The 20,988-nt window shown below is 45.6% G+C and overlaps 1 protein-coding gene across 1 annotated transcript in view; it reads left to right on the top strand.

Annotated features, from left to right (window-relative positions):
• Window positions 1-20,518, top strand: part of LOC108789433 (transient receptor potential channel pyrexia-like) — a 92,026-nt gene extending 71,508 nt beyond the window's left edge. Inside the window, exons 18-21 of the mRNA XM_018559457.1 lie at window positions 10,268-10,404; window positions 13,294-13,445; window positions 19,730-19,814; window positions 20,410-20,518. Coding sequence (XP_018414959.1) covers window positions 10,268-10,404; window positions 13,294-13,445; window positions 19,730-19,814; window positions 20,410-20,518 — 483 coding nt within the window. The remainder of the gene's footprint in view (window positions 1-10,267; window positions 10,405-13,293; window positions 13,446-19,729; window positions 19,815-20,409) is intronic.
• The last annotated feature ends 470 nt before the right edge of the window (window positions 20,519-20,988 follow it).

The following is a 20,988-nucleotide window of genomic DNA, read 5'->3' as shown; positions in this document are numbered from 1 at the left end:
ATTAAGAGTGGGCGTGGCCGAGCATGGAGGGCTAAGGACGTGCTAATCGGAGCTCTGCAACCCCGGGGCTCAATTCACGCCACTCTCTCATTACCTGACCTCTCCTCACTGTGGATGTCCACACGGCTGTCTTCCCCTTCAGCTCCGGATTCAGCCGGTACCCGGGACATCACCTCCTTTTTCGTTCACGGCCTGAGATCTGCACCCACGGTGGCAGGCCGCACCATGCCGCCTAAAGTTTCTGCTAGGCCGAAGGCCGCTGGGGACCAGACGTCGGGGCACACACAGGGAAACGGTAAGACAGTCACTAAAGCGGCCGGTTCCAAACTGACGGCTCAGCCAGCTCCTTCATCCTCCCCAGGTGCTGTGGAAGCCCCGATCTCCCCTGCCAGCTCCCAGGACAGCTCTCCAGACCCATCTATGCCCGCTGCCTTTCTGGAGTCAGATAGGGGGCCGGGCCAGGGGGTCAGGGACCTGCTCACTGCATTTAGAGCTGACTTTGACTCATGGACAGCCCGGTTAGAGAGTGCCCTTAGGGGTGAGATGTGTGAGCTGCGCCAGCAGGTTGCCAGTAGTGACAGCAAGGTCTCCGCACTGTCTGATACTATGTCCTCCCATGCTGCCCGCCTTGATGCCATAGAGGCCACCCACAGATCCCATCTCCAGCAAATACAACTCCGAGTTGAAGATGGGGAAAATCGCAGTTGCAGGAATAATATACGGCTCAGGGGGATCCCCGAGGCTACCCAGGGCCCACATCTCCATGCTACGGTTACCGCTATACTTAACTCTGTGCTGGGGAAGCCCCTACGGGTCCCTCCCTTTGTTTGTCTCACTTCGCCTCCCCCTTTCCTTGTCCCCCTCCCCCCTCCTCTGCGATGGCGGTCACAAGATCCACGGCTGTGGACCTTAGGATCTGCACCTACAACGCTAGGGGCCTTAATATTCCCTCCAAACGGGGCCAGATTTTATACTCTATGCACATGGCCATGAATCAGGTTGTCATGTTTCAGGAAACGCATTTCCAGAGCTCGCATATCCCCCAATGTTCACATAGGTACTTCAACAGATGGTATAATAGCTCTAACAGTGTGCATAAGTCAAGGGGGGTCTCGATAGCCCTGCATAAATCCCTCCCCGCGATGGTGGTGGACCATTGTGCGGATGACTATGGCAGGTACTTGCTACTCAAACTGTCACTCTGGGGTAGGACATTCACCTTAGCGAACTTCTGTCTCCTGAACATTAGCCAGACCGCTGCTGCGGTTCAGTACCTACGGATACTAGCTGACTTCGCTGAGGGTACGGTGTTAGTGGGTGGGGACTTAAGAAGCGCCTTTCGGACCTTCGCCTAGTAGACGTTTGGCGGGTTCTCCACCCACTGACCAGAGACTATACCCATTACTACACCCCACACCGGTCCTAGAGCCAGTTAGACTACATCTTTGATTCACACTCTGCACTTGACTGGCCCCCGTGCTGTGTCATTGACCCAACTATCTGGTCCGACCACACCTCTGTGACAATTACTCTACGGATCCCACAGATTCCTCCTCGCGAATAGACATGGCCTCTCAATGAGTCTCTGCCCGCAGACCCTGTGTGTGCATCAGCTCTTTCGCATGAGATTGGCCAGTTTTTAGTAGTCCATGCGGAAGACCCTACTCCCCTCCCGACTCAATGGGAAGCCCTTAAGGCGGTTCTTAGGGGCGTCCTAATCCAACATGGGTCCCGGCTGAAACGGGAAAGGTCTCAATGTATCCGTGAAACCCTCCAATCCCTTCGGGACCTTGAAACACGCCATAATAGTCGCCTGACCAAGAGGTTTTGCTACAGATCTCCCAGACTAGACAGAAGCTACTCGGGCTATTGGATCTCTCCACCCGTAGGTATCAGGATAAATTGGCTTATCGTGCATATGAGTTTGGGGATAAGTGCGACAGAGCCTTGGCCAGGACCTTACATCCTAGGTCCACGCATGCCTTTGTGCACCATATTAAGACCTCATCTGCTGCACTGGTACACTCGCCTTCGGAAATCCAACGGGCCTTTGCTGAGTTTTATGAAGCACTTTACAATATAGAGGAGGCAGACCGGACCTCTACATCTAAGGAGGACCGGCTGCCGTCCTATATTCAGGAAACTGCTTTGCCTGTGTTGGACGATCCACTGGCGGAATCCTTAGAGTCCCCTTTCACCTCTGCTGAACTGGGTCTGGTGCTGGGATCGGTGCTGGCGGGTAGGGGTCCGGGCCCTGGCGGGTTAACAGCCAAATTCTACAAACAATACAAAGACGCCCTGTCCCCGTTCCTCCTGAGAGTTTTTAATTCTATAGCTCAGGGATCCGAGTTTCCTGCCCAAACCCAGGAAGCCCACATTTCGCTTATCCCCAAACCTGAGAAGGACCATACCCTCTGCACGAACTACCGTCCAATTTCCCTTCTGAATGTGGACCTTAAGTTATTCTCTAAACTGCTTGCCAATAGGCTCCGACCTCTCCTCCCCAGTTTGAACAACTCAGACCAAGTCAGATTTGTGAGGGGGCGTGAGGCTAGAGATAACACTATCAAAACTTTCCTACTTATGCAACATGCCATCAAGTCCCCCATGTGCCTCCTGTCGGTCGATGCCGATAAGGCCTTTGATTGCCTAAGTTGGCACTTTCTCAAACACTCTCTGTTGCAGATTGGTATCCGACCCCTCATGCTCCGTAACATCATGGCCCTGTACTCCCGCCCGTCGGCACGTGCTTGGGTCAATGGCTCTCTATCCCCAAGATTCCAGATCTCCAACAGTACCAGACAGGGATGCCCGCTCTCCCCCCTCCTTTACGTGCCCACCATGGAGCATTTAGCTGTCGCCATACGCCAAACCGGCACGATTCCGGGGCTGACTGTGGGGCCCATCCAGTGGCGTAACCAGAGTTATGGGCGCCCGGGGCAGAACATTTTTTTTTGCCCCCCCCCCCATATTGCCCATCCGATCTAAGATGACCCTCTTCGTGGACGATTTGCTCCTATACAAGACTAGTCCCCACACGGCTATGCCATCCCTCCTACAGGAGTTTGCCCGCTTTGGTCTGTTCAGCAACTTTAAAGTGAACCTCTCCAAATCGGAAATACTAAACGTATCGCTGTCGGCTAAGGAACTGCACGCGCTCAGAACTAACTTTCCGTTCCGAGTATGTCCTACCTCTGTGAAATATCTCAGGGTCCACCTTTCCGCGGATCTTTCTCAGCTGTTTGCCTTAAACTACGACCCTCTCGTCCGGAGAACCGCTTTAGACCTGACAGGATACGATAGGAAAAATATCTCATAGTTGGGTAGGATACATGCATTGAAAATGGATGTTGCTCCCAGATTCTTGTACCTTTTCCAGGTACTGCCGATTATTCCTCCATTATCCTTCATTAAAAATCTACAGCGGATCTTCTCAAACTTCATCTGGGGTTCATCGCGCCCCCGAGTGAAAGCCCAGGTTATGTCCCGAGGTGAGGGAGCGAGTTGAACCTCAACATCAGTGAGGAAGAGTGGGAGAAATCTTTTGTTCTCTCACACTCCCTCTCCATCGCCAGTAAGGCTCAAGAGAAGAACCTGAAATTCTAACCAGATGGTATAGATGCCCTACAGTGCTACACCGCTACTACCCACAAGTACCAGACACCTGTTGCCAAGCCTCCCCGGGTCATATGACTCACATCTGGTGGAGTACTGGATGTCTATCATCGAGTGACGGGTTCAGTGGTACCTAATGACCACAAGCTCACCATGTTGTCTATGATACCAGGCTCTCTGAAATCTGTAAAACGGGGGCTCTTGCGTGTAAGGTACTGCCGTGGTCTGGTAGGATCTCAGCTACAGACAGTAATGCACCATGGAATAAGTAGTAACAGGACTAAGTTGTGGCAATCAAAAGCAGTGTTTTAATCCAAGTAGAGTAATTTAGCAACAATCTGATAAGCACGTGACATGCAGTGTTTGTAATCCAGGTAAAGTCACTTTGCAACAAGCTGATAAGCAGGTAACATGCAGTGTTTGTAATCCAGGTAAAGTCACATAGCAGGTAATAGTAATGGTTCAAACAACCAGCAATGACTAATGGAAGTTCACCAACTGGCTATAGGACATAGTGAATTGAGGTAATGGTTACCTGCAGGTTAGAGGCTGCCTGTGGCAGTATGCTGTGGTAGGAATCAGCTGTCCTAAGTGGGAGAAGTAGTGTGGGGATTTAGGAGATCCAGACGAGGATGTCAGCACAGTAGGTCGGCGTCTTTCTCCTTGCACGGACACCGGCCCACTGTGCAATAGTGTCTTAAAACAGTTGAGGGGGAGGAGCCAGCGAGCTCCGCACCTGGACAGGAGATCAGGCCTGTATGTTACATCGCGGCACTTTCTAACAGCTGCAAGGGCGGTCATACCCGCCACTGGCGTACACCAGTTATTCCCTCTTTGGCGGAAGGGACTCTGGAAATGGACCGCATTGCGGACTTGGAACGCTTGATGGCTGATGAACATGACACAGGTACGAAATACACTGTCACATGGTCAGTGTGGCTTGACTTTCGAGCCTCTGCCGGGTTCTTGGCTGAGATCATCCCCTGACTTCTATGATGGTTTGTGACGCAGAAGAGGGGGGGAAACGCGTCTGGGTCTCTCCTTGTGAGCTCCCTTACTGGGCGACATGTCCCCTATGAGGCGTCATTTCCTCCCCCCCAACCCTGCCTTGCCCTCCTGTCTTCCTCCTCCCCCCCATTCTCCCCCCTATCCATGTTTCTTTATCTTTAAGTCGCTCTTAGTCTTTATGTTTTTACCTGGTTCCTATGCCTTCCCCTTCTCCATGGTGTTATGTTTTCAAAAGCGTATGGTTGGCATCATTGTATGTCCTACTTTATGCCGGTAGTTCAGTAATATAGGAAGGTTGGTATAAGCCAGTTTGCCCTTCCATTGCTGTTGTTATTCTGACTACCTCATCATGGAGGCTGCATTGTTGCAGTGCTCCTCCTTTTTGTTCATTTACTAAAACTGGTGATTTACTGGTTCCTGTTGCTGGGTGTATTGCTATCATATGATCAAATGCAAAACCTGTACTTCTTAAGCATACACTGTTGTTCAGTGCTAGCTGTCCTCTTGGGCTGCTATGCTCTGTTTCTGTTTGTTTGTGAAAAAACCCTTAATAAACTCTTATTGACCTTAAAATATAAAGATTAATATAGCTCTGCATTTATTAACCCATCTTTAGGTGTATTTTTCTTACTATAGCCAGTTCAAGTGCCTGAATTTGACCTGAATCAGACGTGTAGCCCTTGTACAGCAGATCTCAGACTATGGGAGGAAGAAACAGCACTAGGAGCCATTTTTAGACCAAAACCGAACCGGAAATGTTAACATTTGTCATGCCAAAACTGAAAATAACTTTTTTTTTTTTTTTTAACTTTACTCTTATGGGCTTTGGGGAAATATTAGGGGTCTAAACACGCCCCTGATATTTGCTTTATAAAATAGAAAAAAGAGATTGAGGACACAGAGCCCTAAATCTCTTTTTCTGAGCCCCTGTTATGAATCCACAGGAAACCTCTATACTGAGCTGCTCCTGTCAATTTATAAACTGAGGAGATAGTATTAGTTACTATGTCCACAATCATGATTGAACAGGAAGTGATGTAGAGCATTTCCTATTCATTCATAATTGTAGACACAGAGACACAGTAACTAAACACTAAATGTCCCAGTTATTTACAAACATCAGTTCTGATCACACCGATGTTTGAGCAGTACATGGAAGGATCAGCAAATATTTCACATGTTTGCTGATCCTCCCCGCTCTTCATCCTGAACCTCATTGCTCTCAATCTTGTGTCTGGTGTCTCTGGACACTGATAGCATTCCGCGGCATGTAGTACTTCTGTGCGGCCACTAGACGACACTGTGTCTGCCCCTCAGCTGCTCCGAGCTGAATGGCCGCTCCGGGGATCCATCTTGGAGGGTAAGCTGGGGGATGAAGCAGGACACGTGAGGGCAGAGAACAGCTTGCCTTCCCCACATTGGGCACCAGCAGCTGGATCGGTTCTGTGTCCCCTCCGATCTCCGCTGCCTCTGCCGAAACAGACGGGGTAGAGCAGTGGGGATTGGAGGGGGGACAGAACGAAGCTTGCAGCTGGTGACCAGCAGGAAGGAGAGTAGCTTTCAGGTGGCAGAGCTGGATATTGCAGGGAGGAGAGAGCTGTCAGCTGCCACAGGAGGCCGAGTGGGGCAGTGCAGGAGGAGTGGAGTACAACTGATCGCTGAGTGTTTGTAAATAAATGAGGACATAGTAAGCTTACTGTGTCCCCTGTTATGAATGAACAGGAAGTACTCTACATCACTTCCTGTTCATTCAGGATTGTGGACATAGTAACTCCTCAGTTTATGAGTGGGCAGGAGCAATCAGTATAGAGGCTCCAGAAAAAGAGATTTAGGACTTTGTTTCCTAAATCTCTTTTTCTATTTTAAAAGGGAAATATCAGGGATCTGTTTAGACCGCTGACATTTCCCCCAAAGCCCCCAACAGTAAAGTAAAAAAATAATTTTTAAATAATTTAAAACATTTGAAAAAGTTTTGGAAAAAAAAGTCAGTTTCGGTTTCGGCCTGACGACTATTTTCATTTCGGTTTCGGCCTAAAAATTTAATTTCGGTGCATCCATTAACATTTCTAGTTGTTTCCTAGAAGATAACAAATGCTCACTTTCTGAGCTTGGGTCCACTTTAATACTGTACCACCTTTCATCAAGGGCAGATCAGGGGCAAATTCAGGTCACCATATTAATAAAGACTTTCAATTTTCTTTGGAAATATTAGCCAATAGACTGTTTTCCCAGCTGATTTTCTGTGAAGAGCAGAGACACGTACACTCTAATATCTAACTTGCCCAGAATATCAATGGACTGAATAATACTTAAAAACGGGCCACGTAATATAGGCTTGTACTTAGCCTGCATCATAATCAGCAGATATTATCCAGGTGAATCCCGACTGCCATGCTCATCACACACCAAACTTCTCTCCTAAAATGCACAAATGTAATTGTTAGCAATTTAAAAGTGGCAATCTCTGATCTTAATTAATTTCTTTTATGACCTAATTGAAATTCACAAGTCAGGCTTTTTTTTCTCTGCTTATCCTCTTAGATCTCATTTGAGTTTTGCTGTTGATTTCCATTCCCTCTTTCACAATAAGGCAATTAATTTCCGATGTAATGATTAAAACAAGGCTTGACATGAAAAAGACACTGCAGGCTAATTAACAACCTCTGCAAAGTAAGCAAGAGCTGTCACTGACACACATCTAAGATTCATTCTGTTTCTTAAGGAAGAAATTCCGTAAGAGATATTACGTTGCTCGCAGGACCAGATTTACCCTCCCTGCCGCCCCAAGGTCGGGTTTTGTTTCTTTTTTTTAACTTTTTTATCACTTTTTTTTTTTTTTTACTTTTTACATTTTTATTTATGTTGTCTTTTTTTCCTTTTTTTAAAAATTTATTTATGTCATAATTTTTTTATCTATTTTTTTTCACCTAACTTTATTGCTATCACACAGGAGATAACAAGTTACTGTGTGATAGCATTTGGAGGTAACAGGTTCACTTTATTGAACCTGTCACCTCCAATACAGGAGTTCTAGCACAGCACTCTGCTGGAACTTCTGTGACAGGTGAGGGGAAGAGCACAGCTCTCCCCTCTCACTGTCTACACAGAGCATCAGGGTTAGTTTTAACCCTGCCGCTCTGCTCACCGCTCTCCATCCTGAAGACGGCGGCTGCGAGGACTGAGCCGGGAGGACGCAGCAGGGAGAGAGGTCTAATTACAAGTGATCTTGGCAACATCGCCGAGATTACTTGTAAAGAAACAGGTGATTTCTCCTATTCTACATTTAGCTCTCTTGTGCAAAGCAGAGCTAAATGTAGAAAACAAATTACCGCCCGGTGCCCGGAACTCCATGTTCCGGGCGTCGGGTGTGCCACCCCTCTGCTCAGTGCCGCCCCGAGGCCGTGCCTCGGTGGCCTTGCCGGGAATCCGGCCTTGGTTGTATGTTCTGATATGTCTATATAGCGAGTACTTTTCTGTGCTGGAATCTAATCCCTATACTGCCAAATCACCTAAAGAAAAAACTCTACCTTTGTTAAATATGAATATAGCACATATAAATGCTACACAAGTCATTTTGTAATTTAATGTTATTAAAAAGTTCCTTTCTATTCCTATCTGAATCCGCTGTAATTTTCTAAAACTGTTACACAAAATGAATTGCAATATGGCATTCTCTATACCTTTAGTGTATGGCAGTGGTTCTCAACCTGTATAACCTCAAGACCCACATTTGTCCTGGGTCATTAAGTCATGGCCCAAGTCGCATTGCAGTACTGAGCGTTCTGGTGCAGGCCATCGAAATGTGGGTGTGAAATGCATTGGGGGTGTCATTCAAATGAATGGCAATGCAACGCACCTCCCGCACCAGAACACACATATTCATTTAAAGAACAAATGTACATTTATTATTTTTTGCACTGGAGCCAGTAAAGCAATGCAACCACAATCCATGGCCCACAGGGAACAATGCTCAGGCTTCTGAGAAAATTGAGCGAAAAACCCAAAATTTTGAGTTGTCAAGAGAAGAGGAAAGGGGGGAAATCTTCCAATAGGAACACATCAAAAAGAGATTTCCCTCACTTTATAGTGATTTCCTCACTTCCTATTGAATCTACCGGACAGGAAGTAAAGGGAAATCTGGCCAATGGCAGACACATGGCAAAAATGACAGCCGTATGAACCATTTTCCACAAACTAAACTGAACAAATTTGGATTTAGAAGTACTTTAAAAGTTTAGTCCACCTAAAATGATATTTAAGATCTAGATGGATTCTGGTTTACTAAGTCACTCTTGGCTTCTTATAGGCTTTAGCTACTCCAAAAATTAGATCTCCCTGCCATAATTCCAAACCCTGTTCTTGTTCACCTTTGTATGTTCAGGCCCCTTCTGTTACATTCTCCATAGTATCAAATAAATACAACATGCAGCAGGGGCACTGGGAACCTCATAATGGCCACACCAGGTGTGCAACCCCGAAAACGTGGCGCAGAGTCTGTGAGAGCTATAAATCATTTTTAGGAGATTTAACAAGGGCCGACTCTTTTATGAGGCAACCTGAGTCTGTTGTCTCAGGTGGCATCTGTTTGGGTCACGTGGGGGGGCAGCAAGCAGTGTTGCATAGCTGCACAATGTCTGCTGTGTGCCTGCCGCCCCCTTTCTGGCCAGAGTGTCCTAGGTTGCTAAGAGCCAGGCAGTGAAATGTGTAAAGGCCATACACATCTCTTCGCCCTGCTCATAGCAACCTGGGATGCTCTAGCTGGTGTCCCAGCCAGCTCCTGGCAACCAGTGATGTCACTAGTTGCCAGGAGCTGGGCAGGGCGCTAAACAGAGCGTCCCAGGTTACTAAGAGCTGGACTCAGCAGATGTGTATCAGAGAGCAATCCTCCCTCTCAGGCAGCAAAAAGGCTAGAGACACCACTGGATTTAACTCTCCAGTATCTACCAAATGAGGAAATATCAGTTTTGGGTGTGCTGACCCTTTAACTACTAATGGATTTTTGTTGGATGGAGAAAGTATCTCCCCAGGCAGCAAGGAAGCATAATGGGACGGGCAGGGAATGCTAGGGGGGGATGCTATCAGGAGGCAAAGTGACGGTGTCTCTTTAAGCTACTTTTCAGCCTCTTGGTTCTACGCAATATCAGTTTATTTATAATGTTATGGGGGACTTAAAAAATTCAATTTGTGGTTCTAAAGGCTCTAAGACACTCAGTTTATATGAAAGTGGACAATCCCTTTAACAGTTCTCTGCCATGAGCCTGTCTCTGCACTGCTGTAGAAGCAGAATTCAGTTTAGGAAGCTGTACGGATTTCCCCGTTGGTTTAAAAAAGTTATGCTCTTGTTTCATCAGTTTCCAGTGAACTTCATTTGTTTAACATGGGACCTCTAAATAAAAACATCTCTTTTCATGACATAATTACCTATTGGCTACAAATCCGGTACTCAGATTGTCAGCTCCTTCTTCTTCCCCCCCATCAGCGTTTAGTCTAAAGACCATGAAATATTCCTCTTTATCAAGTCTCTGTGATGTTCTGGTGGGAAGAGACTATTGAAAAATGTATGAACCCTCTTTCCTCTCAGCTAATGTATTCACACTACTCTCCAGTGCCCGATCACAGCAACAACCTACTTTCTCTCCTGCAGGAAGAACTAGGGGAACTGATGCAGATAGTCAAAGAGAGGAAGCTGAAGAGCGAATTATCCAGCATGCAGAAAAAGAGATGTAACCATGGAAACACGAAATCCGGCCCGAAACCTCAACAGACCAATAGCCTGCAGAGGTATGTCACTATGAAACGCATCTGAGGCAGCGAACACGACTCGTGGGATGAATCTTTCCTCAGCATGAAGTTTTAATGCTGAGAAAGTGACTAGTTTCCTGTAGAGAGGCATGGAATAATCATAAGACAGGGAACAGAAGAGGTTTTAATCTTGAAATGTGTGATTCTTAAAGTGAACCTGTGCCCAGCTCATGCACAATAAAGTATTCACATATTCGAAGAAGAAGTAAATAGCAGCCATTCATCTCTGTATCTATAAGAATTGTGAAGAATTTAATTTTCAAATTTCACAACACAGGCATTTAAATCATAATTCCTTCCCTGTTACTTCTTACTGCTGTAGAATCTTGGCAGCCTGCCAGCCTTCTGATGTAAACATTCAGCGGGCGTTTCTAGGGACTTGTTCACGCCAGCAGCATTGCCCAAACCAGCAGGTTATCAGCACTAATGAAGGACCAGATGGCGTCGTAATTCGAAAAGCAGGTTATTACCAGTACAGCATAGAAGAAGGGTAAGGAGAGACATTTTTTTTCAACACCAGCAGATATAAGGACCACTGGGGACCCCTTCCTTAGGCATCATTTAGAACAAAGCTGCCTGAGGAAGGGGTCCTCAGTGGCCCCGAAACATTGCTGTTGCTACTATCTGCTGGTGACGAACAAATGTTCTGTTCTTACTAGGGAGGCACCAATACCGATACTGAGTATTTGGGTGAGTACTTGTGCTCACCCAATTGCTCCTGATGCCTATCCCGATATTGGAACGTCCGGTATCAGGAAGCTGGGCGGCGAGTCATTACACGCCGCCCAGCTTCCTGATTAGCAGGGAAGTCGGCTCCATGCTATCTCATCACCAGGTAGCATGGAGATGGATTTCTGTCCAATCAGGAAGCCGGGGGGGTTGGGGGGAGGGGGGTAATGACTCGCCCTCCTGATTGGCCGGGAAGCCAGCTCCATGCTCCCCTGTCACTTTGTGCCCAGCTTCCTGATTTGGCCAATGAGGAAGCTGGGCAGCGTGTAATGATTGGTCGGGAATCTGACCAATCAGGAAGACAGACATTGAGTCATTACCCACCCTCTGCTTCCTGATTGGCCAGAAAGCTGGCTCCATGCTCCCTCGTCACCTGGTGACAAGTGGGGATGGAGCTGGCCTCCCGGCCAATCAAGAAGCCAGGCGCTGTGTAATGACTTGCTTCCCGGCTTCCTGATTGATCGGGAAGCTGGCAAATCAGAAAGCCAGGTAGCGAGTTATTACCGGCCCGCCAGCTTCCTGATTGGCCAGAAAGCCGACTCCATGCTTCCCCGTCACCTGGTGACAAGTGAGCATGGAGACGTCTTACAGACTAATGGGGCTTCTGGTATCAGTATTTGTTATTGGCGAGTACCGGAAAAAAAATATTGGTACTCGCACTCGATACCAAAAAAACGGTATCAATGCATCCCTAGTTCTTACCCTTCTTCCATGGGGATAACCTGCTGCTCAAATTACCTACTTGATTGTGTCATCTGTCTCTTCACCAGCAGGGCCAGATACCCCACAAGGCCAACTAAGGCACGGCCTTGCGGCAGCAGGGAGTAGAGGGGCAGCAGGGGTGTGGAATTCCTATTTCCCAATGCCTGGGACATGCATTTCCGGGCGCCGGGTGGGTAGTTGTTTTCTACATGTATCCCTGCTTTTGGGCAAGCAAAGCTAAATGTACAGCAGGGAAGCCTCTGCTTGTTTTGTACAAGTGATCTCGCCAAGATCACTTGTATGCAGGTCTGCCATTCTACATGGGGGGGGGGGCGGGCAGGGGGGCGCATCGAGGAACCTGGCCTTTGGGCAGCAGAAAAAGTAAATCCGGCCCTGTTCACCAGTGTACCCGCTGATGTTTTGGCCTATGTGGGCAGCGTTGCCCAACGCAGTCCCAATCCAAGAACAAGACAATTTGCCCCATGTACTATAGGTTCAGTTCAACATGCTGCATAGCTGTGCACTGAAAAGATAAATGTGCTGTTCCTTCATATGGAAAAAGCTGGTAGTGGCTCCCTATTTAAAGTGTATCTAAACCAAAGAACAGAAATTCAATATATTGCAGCTTATCAGTCCTTAGTTGTGGTGGCGGCATTCATTTTTTTCCTTTATTTTCAGCAGGTGATCCTGCCAGTAACACACTTCCTGTCCTAGAGTTACAACACTCACTGCACTGTATCTACAAAGCAGTAGTGTTGTCACCCTAGGACAGGAAGTGTGCTAGGACTACAGAACACTTTCCCTTCACCTCATCTCCATAATATAGGTAGAAGATGTTCTGTAGTCCACAGAGAGAACTATAACAATATTTGCTATTTTAGCGCAGCATTGCCAGCACACTAGAGGAAGCTCACAGGATTTCTAGAAGAATCAACAGTACATTGTTGTACTTATCAAACAGATATAGCAAAATGCTTTCAATTCTATATTTACCAGACCAAAGGAGGTGGAGGGTTGGGGAATGTAACCATATGTCATGTTATACCCTAAAGATGGATGTAACATGAAACAAGGTATGAAAGATGGAGTATGCTTTTAAAACAAGATTATCACCAACTTTTTTAGAGCTTTATTCCGGGCTGCAGGTGCGTGTTAAGGTCATGTGAAAAGTTCCATCGCATAGAGAAATATTGAGCCTGACAATAACAGAGGTCAGCAGGCGTCTGGAAATTGCTTTATTATACCCGTCTGTTAGAAATGAATTTTTGTACCGAACACTTGATCTCTAAAATGTACTCACTTGTATAAGAAGGAACTATTTTTACCCCTAATTGCTCCTTGAAGATGGGGGCCGTGGAAGGGTCTATAGCCCGGGCTGTCTTTAGAAGATAAAGAGTTTTGCTTCTAAGGTCCCTGTTTGCTTTGTTTTCCTCCCAGGCTTCAGCCACAGAGTTCAGAGAGTTCACAGTCATTATCCATGTTGATGGCAAGTCAGCAGGAACAGAGGGAAGCTCTCCAGCAGATGAACCAGAGGCTGGAGTCTCTGGAAAGGATGATTCGTCTCAGCCTGCTGGCTAATGCTCCACCAGGTAACAGGATTACGGGGTGACAAAGGCAATGTGTCCATCTCCTCAGTTCACAAATGACAAACTGCATTCCGGGAAACAAAAAAAGATAAAAGTACAGCCCCGTTCTGCAGCTTTCTCAGGTCATTCAATACTAAATCTGTAACATTAAAATTTGCTTGTTGAATCCCATCACATGCTAACATGGGCCCCAAATGAGAAGTGGGTCCATCAGGCAGTTGCAGGAGCGGGTTGTATGGTCACTGTATGGGAAGACTCTCCCTTTAATTCCTGATCATTGAGGTTCTGTTGGTAGACCAATCCCAGATAAGCATACTTAAGGTGGAACTCCATCTTGACTGCTGAGAATCATAGTTGACTCAGGACATGTAATTAGAACAGTTTTCATTCCCTGCCCTCCCACCACCCGATAAACTACTAGACAACGTATAACTTTTGAAAGGGCAAGGCCACAGCTTTTTTGACTTTAACATCATAATACACAACGATTTTTCCAGTCTTCCATGAAATCGTGTCAGTCACAGAAAAACTGTGAGCACCCAAACAACATCACCTTATAACATAACGTAGACCAAATGCCTTCACCATCAATTCTAGACACGCATCCAACCATCAAGGGGTTTCAGCAAAGGTTAATGTGGTAACTGATTAAGCTGGCAAGGCCCAACAACTGCCAAAAAGCTGTGACAACTCAAAGAAAAGAGGGAGTGTGGGTGGACACGGTCAGATTGCTGGTCGAGTCTCAAGAGGCCAGCAAGCCCTCCCCCACAAGCCTTTTTATCACTTCTCCATATCTCCACCTATTAATCTCTTTTCACCAATCAGCTCTTGCTCATGCCTGCATATGTAAAGAATGTAAACTTAGACACCCCCCAAAATAATATTCTAATAACATGTTAAGGTTCTCTTAGTGAGGACACATTGACACTCTAAGCTAAACTCCTGTTTTGACAGAGAGGACACAGTTACACTCCAAGCTAAAATCCTGTTAGTAGAGAGAGGACACATTTACCAGAGCACCTGCTGCACTGTAAGTGGAAAGGGAAACTTAGTTACTTGTTTCTGAGGGAACTTCCTGTCAGTTACACACTTGTTCCCTCAGTGATGAGTGTCCTCCATTCTATTGCAGTTCATATTAAAGCACCCTAATTTCACCCAACCCCGATCGCACTGTGGAGTTTATTCGTCAGAAGTGCAACACATACAGGGAGAGGGTCCATATTACCAACCTCTCCCAATTTCATGATTCCAGCAGTCAGCAACTAGACCTCATGGGAGCTCAAGTAGACATTGTCTTTCTGCGTTTTGCATGCATTTGCAACACAAGTCAGCAGATTCCAATATACTCTAAAGCTGGCCATACAGTTATAGATTGTCTGCAGATGTTCTATGGTCAGATGGAAAAGTGCAACAGATTCCTCCATCTACACTAAACTATGTGGATGGGGAAATCTCCCGCTGGGCCAAGCTTCAGTATCTTGCTAGTCGGCCCCGCTGGCTCTCAAAATACCTGAGCAATGCCTGCATCCAATCAGGTTGTTCAGGTATGTTGACAGCCAGCGGGACCGACTAGCAAGATACTAAAGCTTGGCCCAGCGGGAGATTCCCCCATCCACACAGTTTAGCGTAGATGGAGGAATCTGTTGCACTTTTCCATCTGACCATAGAAAATCTGCAGATAATCTATAGGTGTATCACCAGCTTAATAGTGCAGTGTGGATGACCATCCTGAGGATGCTTTGGATACGGTAGGCCATATTGAAATCTGTTCTATTGACATCTGTCCTACTGAAATTGTGCAAGGTTGCATGCATGAACTTGCAATTTTGGAGTGTTTGCAAGAAAAAGCTTTAGTTGTGCTTTAAATGTTTTCCTCTTACTCACGCAGTTTTGATTTGTAGCCCTAAGCGTCTTTACCTCCACATGTGAGCCCAGGGCTGTTAGATATATGGACCCTTGCCTGAAATTAGCCATACTGGAATCCATTAGTTGTTAAAGTGACACTCAGGAGTTCAATCTTAAAAATGTATTCAAGGCTACTTTTGTTCCCCTGGTCCCTGTGTGTGTTGTAAAGTAGCCACCGCTCCAAGCTCACTCCCATAATCTCACGTCCAGATTACTAATTTGCATTGAGATTGTAGTCTATCACAGGAGCGAGCTTGGAGTGGTGACTACTTTACAACACACTGGAGATGTAAGCCGGCAAAAAATGTGTTTAGTTTTGGATGTTTCGTTATTTTGTTTTTTTGAATTCGGGTCAATTAATTTGTTTGTTAACTTCGGATGAGTTAAAATGATAATTACGAACAAAAATGAATTGCAGAAAAGTGACATTGAATGTTTACTTTTGTTTCTTTTTAACTTTTGACACTCCGTAGAAACAAGAGAAAAATTAATAGTGTGAGGTTCCCCCAGCAATTCATACCAGGCCCTTTAGGTGTAGGGGGCACCCAGATGGAGATGAGCCCCCCTGTCCGCAGACCCCCCACAACCACCGGGCCAGGGTTTTGGGGAAGAGGCCCTTGTCCTCATCGGCATGGGGACAAGGCGCTTTTCCAGGGAATCCCCCCTGGAAAATCACCCTCCCAATACTGAGGGCATGTAGCCTGGTATGGTGGAGGGAGGGGTGGGCTGCTCGCTTGTCCCCCTTCCTTTCCTGTCCTGCCAGGCTGCTGCCCGGGTTAAGGGTCTGGTATGGGATTTTAGGGGGGACACCACGTTTTTTTCCATTTATTTGGCGTTGGGGTTCCTCCTTAAAATTCCTACCAGACCTAAAGGGCATGGTAGGAATTGCCAGGAGAGCTACACGCTGTTTTATGTTTTTCTTGCATCAGGGGTCCCCCCTAACATTCCTACCAGTCCTAAAGGGTCTGGTATGAGTTTTGTGTGTGTGTGTGGGGGGGGGGGTTTAATTATTATTTCTGTGGACCGTTTAACACTTTTGTGTATTCTGTGACAGCTATCAAATTCTTTGTTTACATTCGGGATCGGAATGTCAGCAAAGAAGCAGAAGCTGTTACAGAATAACACACATCTCAGCTTTGTTCTTTCTTTACATTTTGTAATAATATTCTGTTACTTTGCTTCCATTTGGGATACAAGTCCAGAATGTCAACAAAGAGCAGAAAACCCGGAGAGCTGTAAATGACACATAGCTTTCCTGCTTGTTTCGTTCCAAATGCAATTCGAATGTATTCAAATTTCGTTATCAAACATTCAGATTCGTTCAGATTTGTTATTTCTGTTATTTGGAAATTCGGATGCTTCCAAATCTCAGAATATACAGAAATTTGTATGACTTTAATTTCGGTACTATAGGAATCACACATGTCTACAACACACACAGGAACATGGGGAACAAAAGTAGCCCCCCTCCAGAAGTAGGACAGTGTCAGCACCAATTCAGAGATGATTTGAGGATCTACAGCCGAGTGATACACAAATAAGATACATTTTTGTTGATAGTTAGGATACCTAAATGCATTTTTAAGATTTAACTCCTGAGTTTAGTGTCACTAAGTGAGACTGAGTTGCTGCCAGAGATGTTCATAGAGTTGAATATTTCTCTGTGGCAGCATCTTCCTTAACACTCTGCCCAACATGGCACAGCTAGTTTTCGATGAGGACTCAGGTGTCCAACAGCCCTCAGTTATTTATGAATGAACTGAGGGCTGTAAATCACTAAACAGCATCCAGTTTACAATCTTTTTCTGCAGCCCTTGTTGTGAATGAACAGGAAGCCTCTATACTGCTCTATACAGCTCATCACTGACTGCTTGTACCGGTCTCCATCCTTACTCGCTGTCACAGGAGGCTTAACGAGCTGTGCAGAGAGGAGAGCTTGATATTCTCTGACAGCTGACTCCTCCCTTGCACCACCGAATCGGCCTCCTGTGACAGCTCACAGCTGTCTCCGCCCCCACACCGCTCTCCATCCTTATGTGTCACGGGAGGCTGAGCAGGGTGGTGCGGAAGGAGAGCTCAGCCTCCAGTGACACATCGCTCACAGCTTCTGCATTTTGCCCAAAGTGCCATTTTATGCCAATTTGTTTCAGCAGCTGAAATTTCAGTGAATCCCTGTTATGAAAGGAGAGCGGGTACAAGCAGTCAGCGCTTGTAAATAATTGAGGACATAGTATATTTACTGTGTCCCCAATTATGAATGAATGTGAAGTGAACTACATTACCTCCTGTTCATTCATGATAAACATACTATCTTCACAAGTTATAAATGGACAGGAACACTCAGTATAGAGGATTCCTATTCATTCATAACGGGGCTGCAGAAAAAGAGATAGGACTCTGTGTTCTCAGTCTCTTTTTCTATTTTAAAAGGGAAATATCAGGGTTCTGAGTAGACCCCTAATATTTCCCTAAAGTCCCCGACAGTAAAGTAAAAATAAAAGCAATTAAATAAATATAGAATATTAAAAAAATTATTGAAAAGATTAGAAAAACATTTTTTTGTTTTTTTTAATTTTTGGTTTTGGTAAGAAAATTCCATTTTGGTGCACCTTAATACACTTTTGAGGGTAGTTGGGCACATAGGCACAATACAAGCACTGTCAATGTAAAAAATATTGAGAGCGCTACAAAGAAATCTTTAAAATTCTAAGCGTAACTGAGTCAAGCATACTTTGTGCAACTGGATAAGATAGTATCTTTTTAGGGTTTTCCAGGTTCTCAGTTTATTCCTTTGACGTAAAGCTCATTGTTTACAGAACTCAGGCAGTCGTCTCAGCAGTGACTCTTCTCATTGGATAGACCTGCTGCCTAAAGAAGACGCTTGAGCAATAGCTATCATGGTTTCATGGTACTACTTGCTGTTTAGATCTTTGGCTCTCCTCCTGACAGTTCAGGGTAAATAGAACAGATTCCTAGCCAGTGCAGCATGGTCCACTCCAGACCTCCATTGTAGCATTGGGCTGACCACAAAGACGCAAGCAATCAGAGCAGAGGGAGGTGACGCCCCCCTCTGCAGGATCTGCATCTTTCTACCCAGCTCTAAGCAAACTTGGACGCTCTGACCGATGTCATGCCCAGCCCCTGGCAGCCTGTGACATCACTGGTTGGCAGAAGCAGGGCGGGATGCCAGCCAGAGCATCCAAGGTTGCTAACAGCTTGGCGGGATTATGTGTACTTAGCAAACTGGGACACGCTGGCCGGTAGTTTTATTGGAATTGTCTTTTTGGAATTCCAGTGTTCAAAAAGAGTATCTAATGACAAATGAGAATGAAGTAGCTTATACGAGGGGGAGGCCAATAAGTTCTTACTCTCGCCAAGATCCAGATGTGCTCGGGATCTGAAATTTAGTCCACTGACTTCCTTCTCTACATATCCGCCTCCTATGGTTACACACTTTTCACATCTGTGGAACAGACGTTTAATACCATCTGCGTAGAAGTATGCAGATTTGGAGGAAAACCAACTATCAACTTCAGTAATGACTGCCTCATCATTGCGGAAACGTCTTCCCCGTAAAGGTTTCTTCAGATTTGGAAACAGGAAAAAGTCCGAAGGTGCCAGGTCAGGTGAGTAAGGTGGATGGGGCAGAGATTCATAGCCACAATCACTGACATCTCTTCAGGGATTATTTGGGCAGATTTCACTTGAATATGGAGGAACCTAATCGCGGCTCGGTATTCCACTTTGTCCAGCATGACACCTACTCCATTTCTCTTGGCTCTGATTATAATTCACCACGACCTACAAAAACAAAAATTGGCATGCATATTACTAAGATATCCACCTATAAAAATGCAAAATGTCAGATCCCTAGCACATGTAGATCATGGTGAGGGTAAGAACTTATTGGCCTCCCCTCGTATAATATGTTAACCGAGTGCAGTACACTAGGCTTGGCAAAAGGGGCGTTCCCCAAAACTCGGGGCCGCGTTACTGAGACTAACACAAACTACGTGGTCTCTAGAGATGCATACGGTTAATTAAATGCTACAGGTGAGTTCTGGAGTGGACCAGCCTACATTACATAGTATTTGGGGTTGAATAAAGACATACGTCCACCAAGTCTAACCCATATCGGTCCACACATCATCTCATTCTTAGGGATACTGGGATTGGGATACATTAGTTAGGACACATCTACCCTACATCAAGCAGTATCCTTACCCACAGTACATATTGATCCATTGTTTCATCAGCAAGGCCGTTGTTATGCCTGCACCTCGCCAACTCTATGTGAATGGAATCATTGCTTTTACATACGTATAGTGGTTTTATGACAACGCACTAGTTTGGTGCGTTCGCTTGTTCTTTATGTCTTTTAGTCCAGGCATACCCTATCCTGAAAGAGAGCAGCAAGGCCTACTGCTATATTTCATTTTACACTTTGCTATCTGCAAGGATCTACCAGTGAGGATTATATGAGTTCTTTTATTGATTCATAAATCCACACCTATTCTATAAAGGTCTTGCAGAAGGTTAATGGCAAGATAATTATGTTTACTTTAAAGAAAGTGAAATTGATTTGCTTTACTACCTACATATGTGTCTTGACCCTGAGGTAGGTCCACACAAATGACCATTATAGAACATCCTCGGCAGGTTTAACGATCTCATTGAAAAATAATGATTCTGTTGTTAGGTGCAGAGGATCATGGGACAGCCCTTTCCTTTATAATTATCCACTTTGTTTATTCCTGATATGGCGATCCAGCAGCGCTGACATACTTCTACTAGAGAGAACATGTCAGGCTTGCATGATTAACGTCTAATGCTCCCTTCTTATTCCTCTCTCCATTTTTGCAATCTATTATTCATTCATATTTTAGAAAATGTCCCATTTACTTTACCTGCCAAGATTCTGTTTTCAAGCTCACATTCCAAAAATCAGTTGCCTCCACTCTTCCCATGGTTCCCCCTCTATAGTATGACCCTGTGGTCCTCTCACAAGTTCTCAGTATATAATGTGTGCAATCATCTATTGTTATTTCTATCTCACCTTTAGGGAAAACCAAGCAACAACATTTTACCCATCAACAAGGCAGTATGACGATGATTCAGAACCTCGTGTGATAGTGGATATTATTGACCGGACAAGAGATGCGCCATCCTAAAAGAATGGTGAGTGAACGGCTCTAACAACATTTCACAACACAACATTTTCTTATGTATACCACCAATGCATTCTCTTTCTATCTAGATCAGGGGTGGGGAACCTCCTGCCCTCCAGCTGTGGTGAAACTACAATTTCCATGATGCGTCTGTCTCTGAAAGCCATGCCTGTGAGAATCTTTCAATGCCTCATGGGATTGGTATTTTCACCACAGCTGGAGGGCCGGAGGTTCTCCAAAATACGCCCCTTCCTCACCAATGAAACCGCTAAATTACTCATCCATTCACTTGTTATCTACCATCTTGACTATTGTAACTCCCTCCTCATTGGTCTAACACTACACAGGTAACCCCCCCTTCAGTCTATCATGAATGCAGCTGCTAGACTCATCCACCTGACCAACCATTCAGTGTCTGCAACCCCCCTCTGCCAATCCCTACACTGGCTTCCACTCGCCCAAAGGATAACATT

This window comes from Nanorana parkeri, unplaced genomic scaffold (assembly GCF_000935625.1).
Source record: "Nanorana parkeri isolate BGI_ZX_2015 unplaced genomic scaffold, ASM93562v1 scaffold397, whole genome shotgun sequence".
NCBI lineage: Eukaryota > Metazoa > Chordata > Amphibia > Anura > Dicroglossidae > Nanorana > Nanorana parkeri.
The sequence above is the reverse complement of the archived record's forward strand: the minus strand, read 5'-3'. Positions and strand labels throughout refer to the sequence as shown.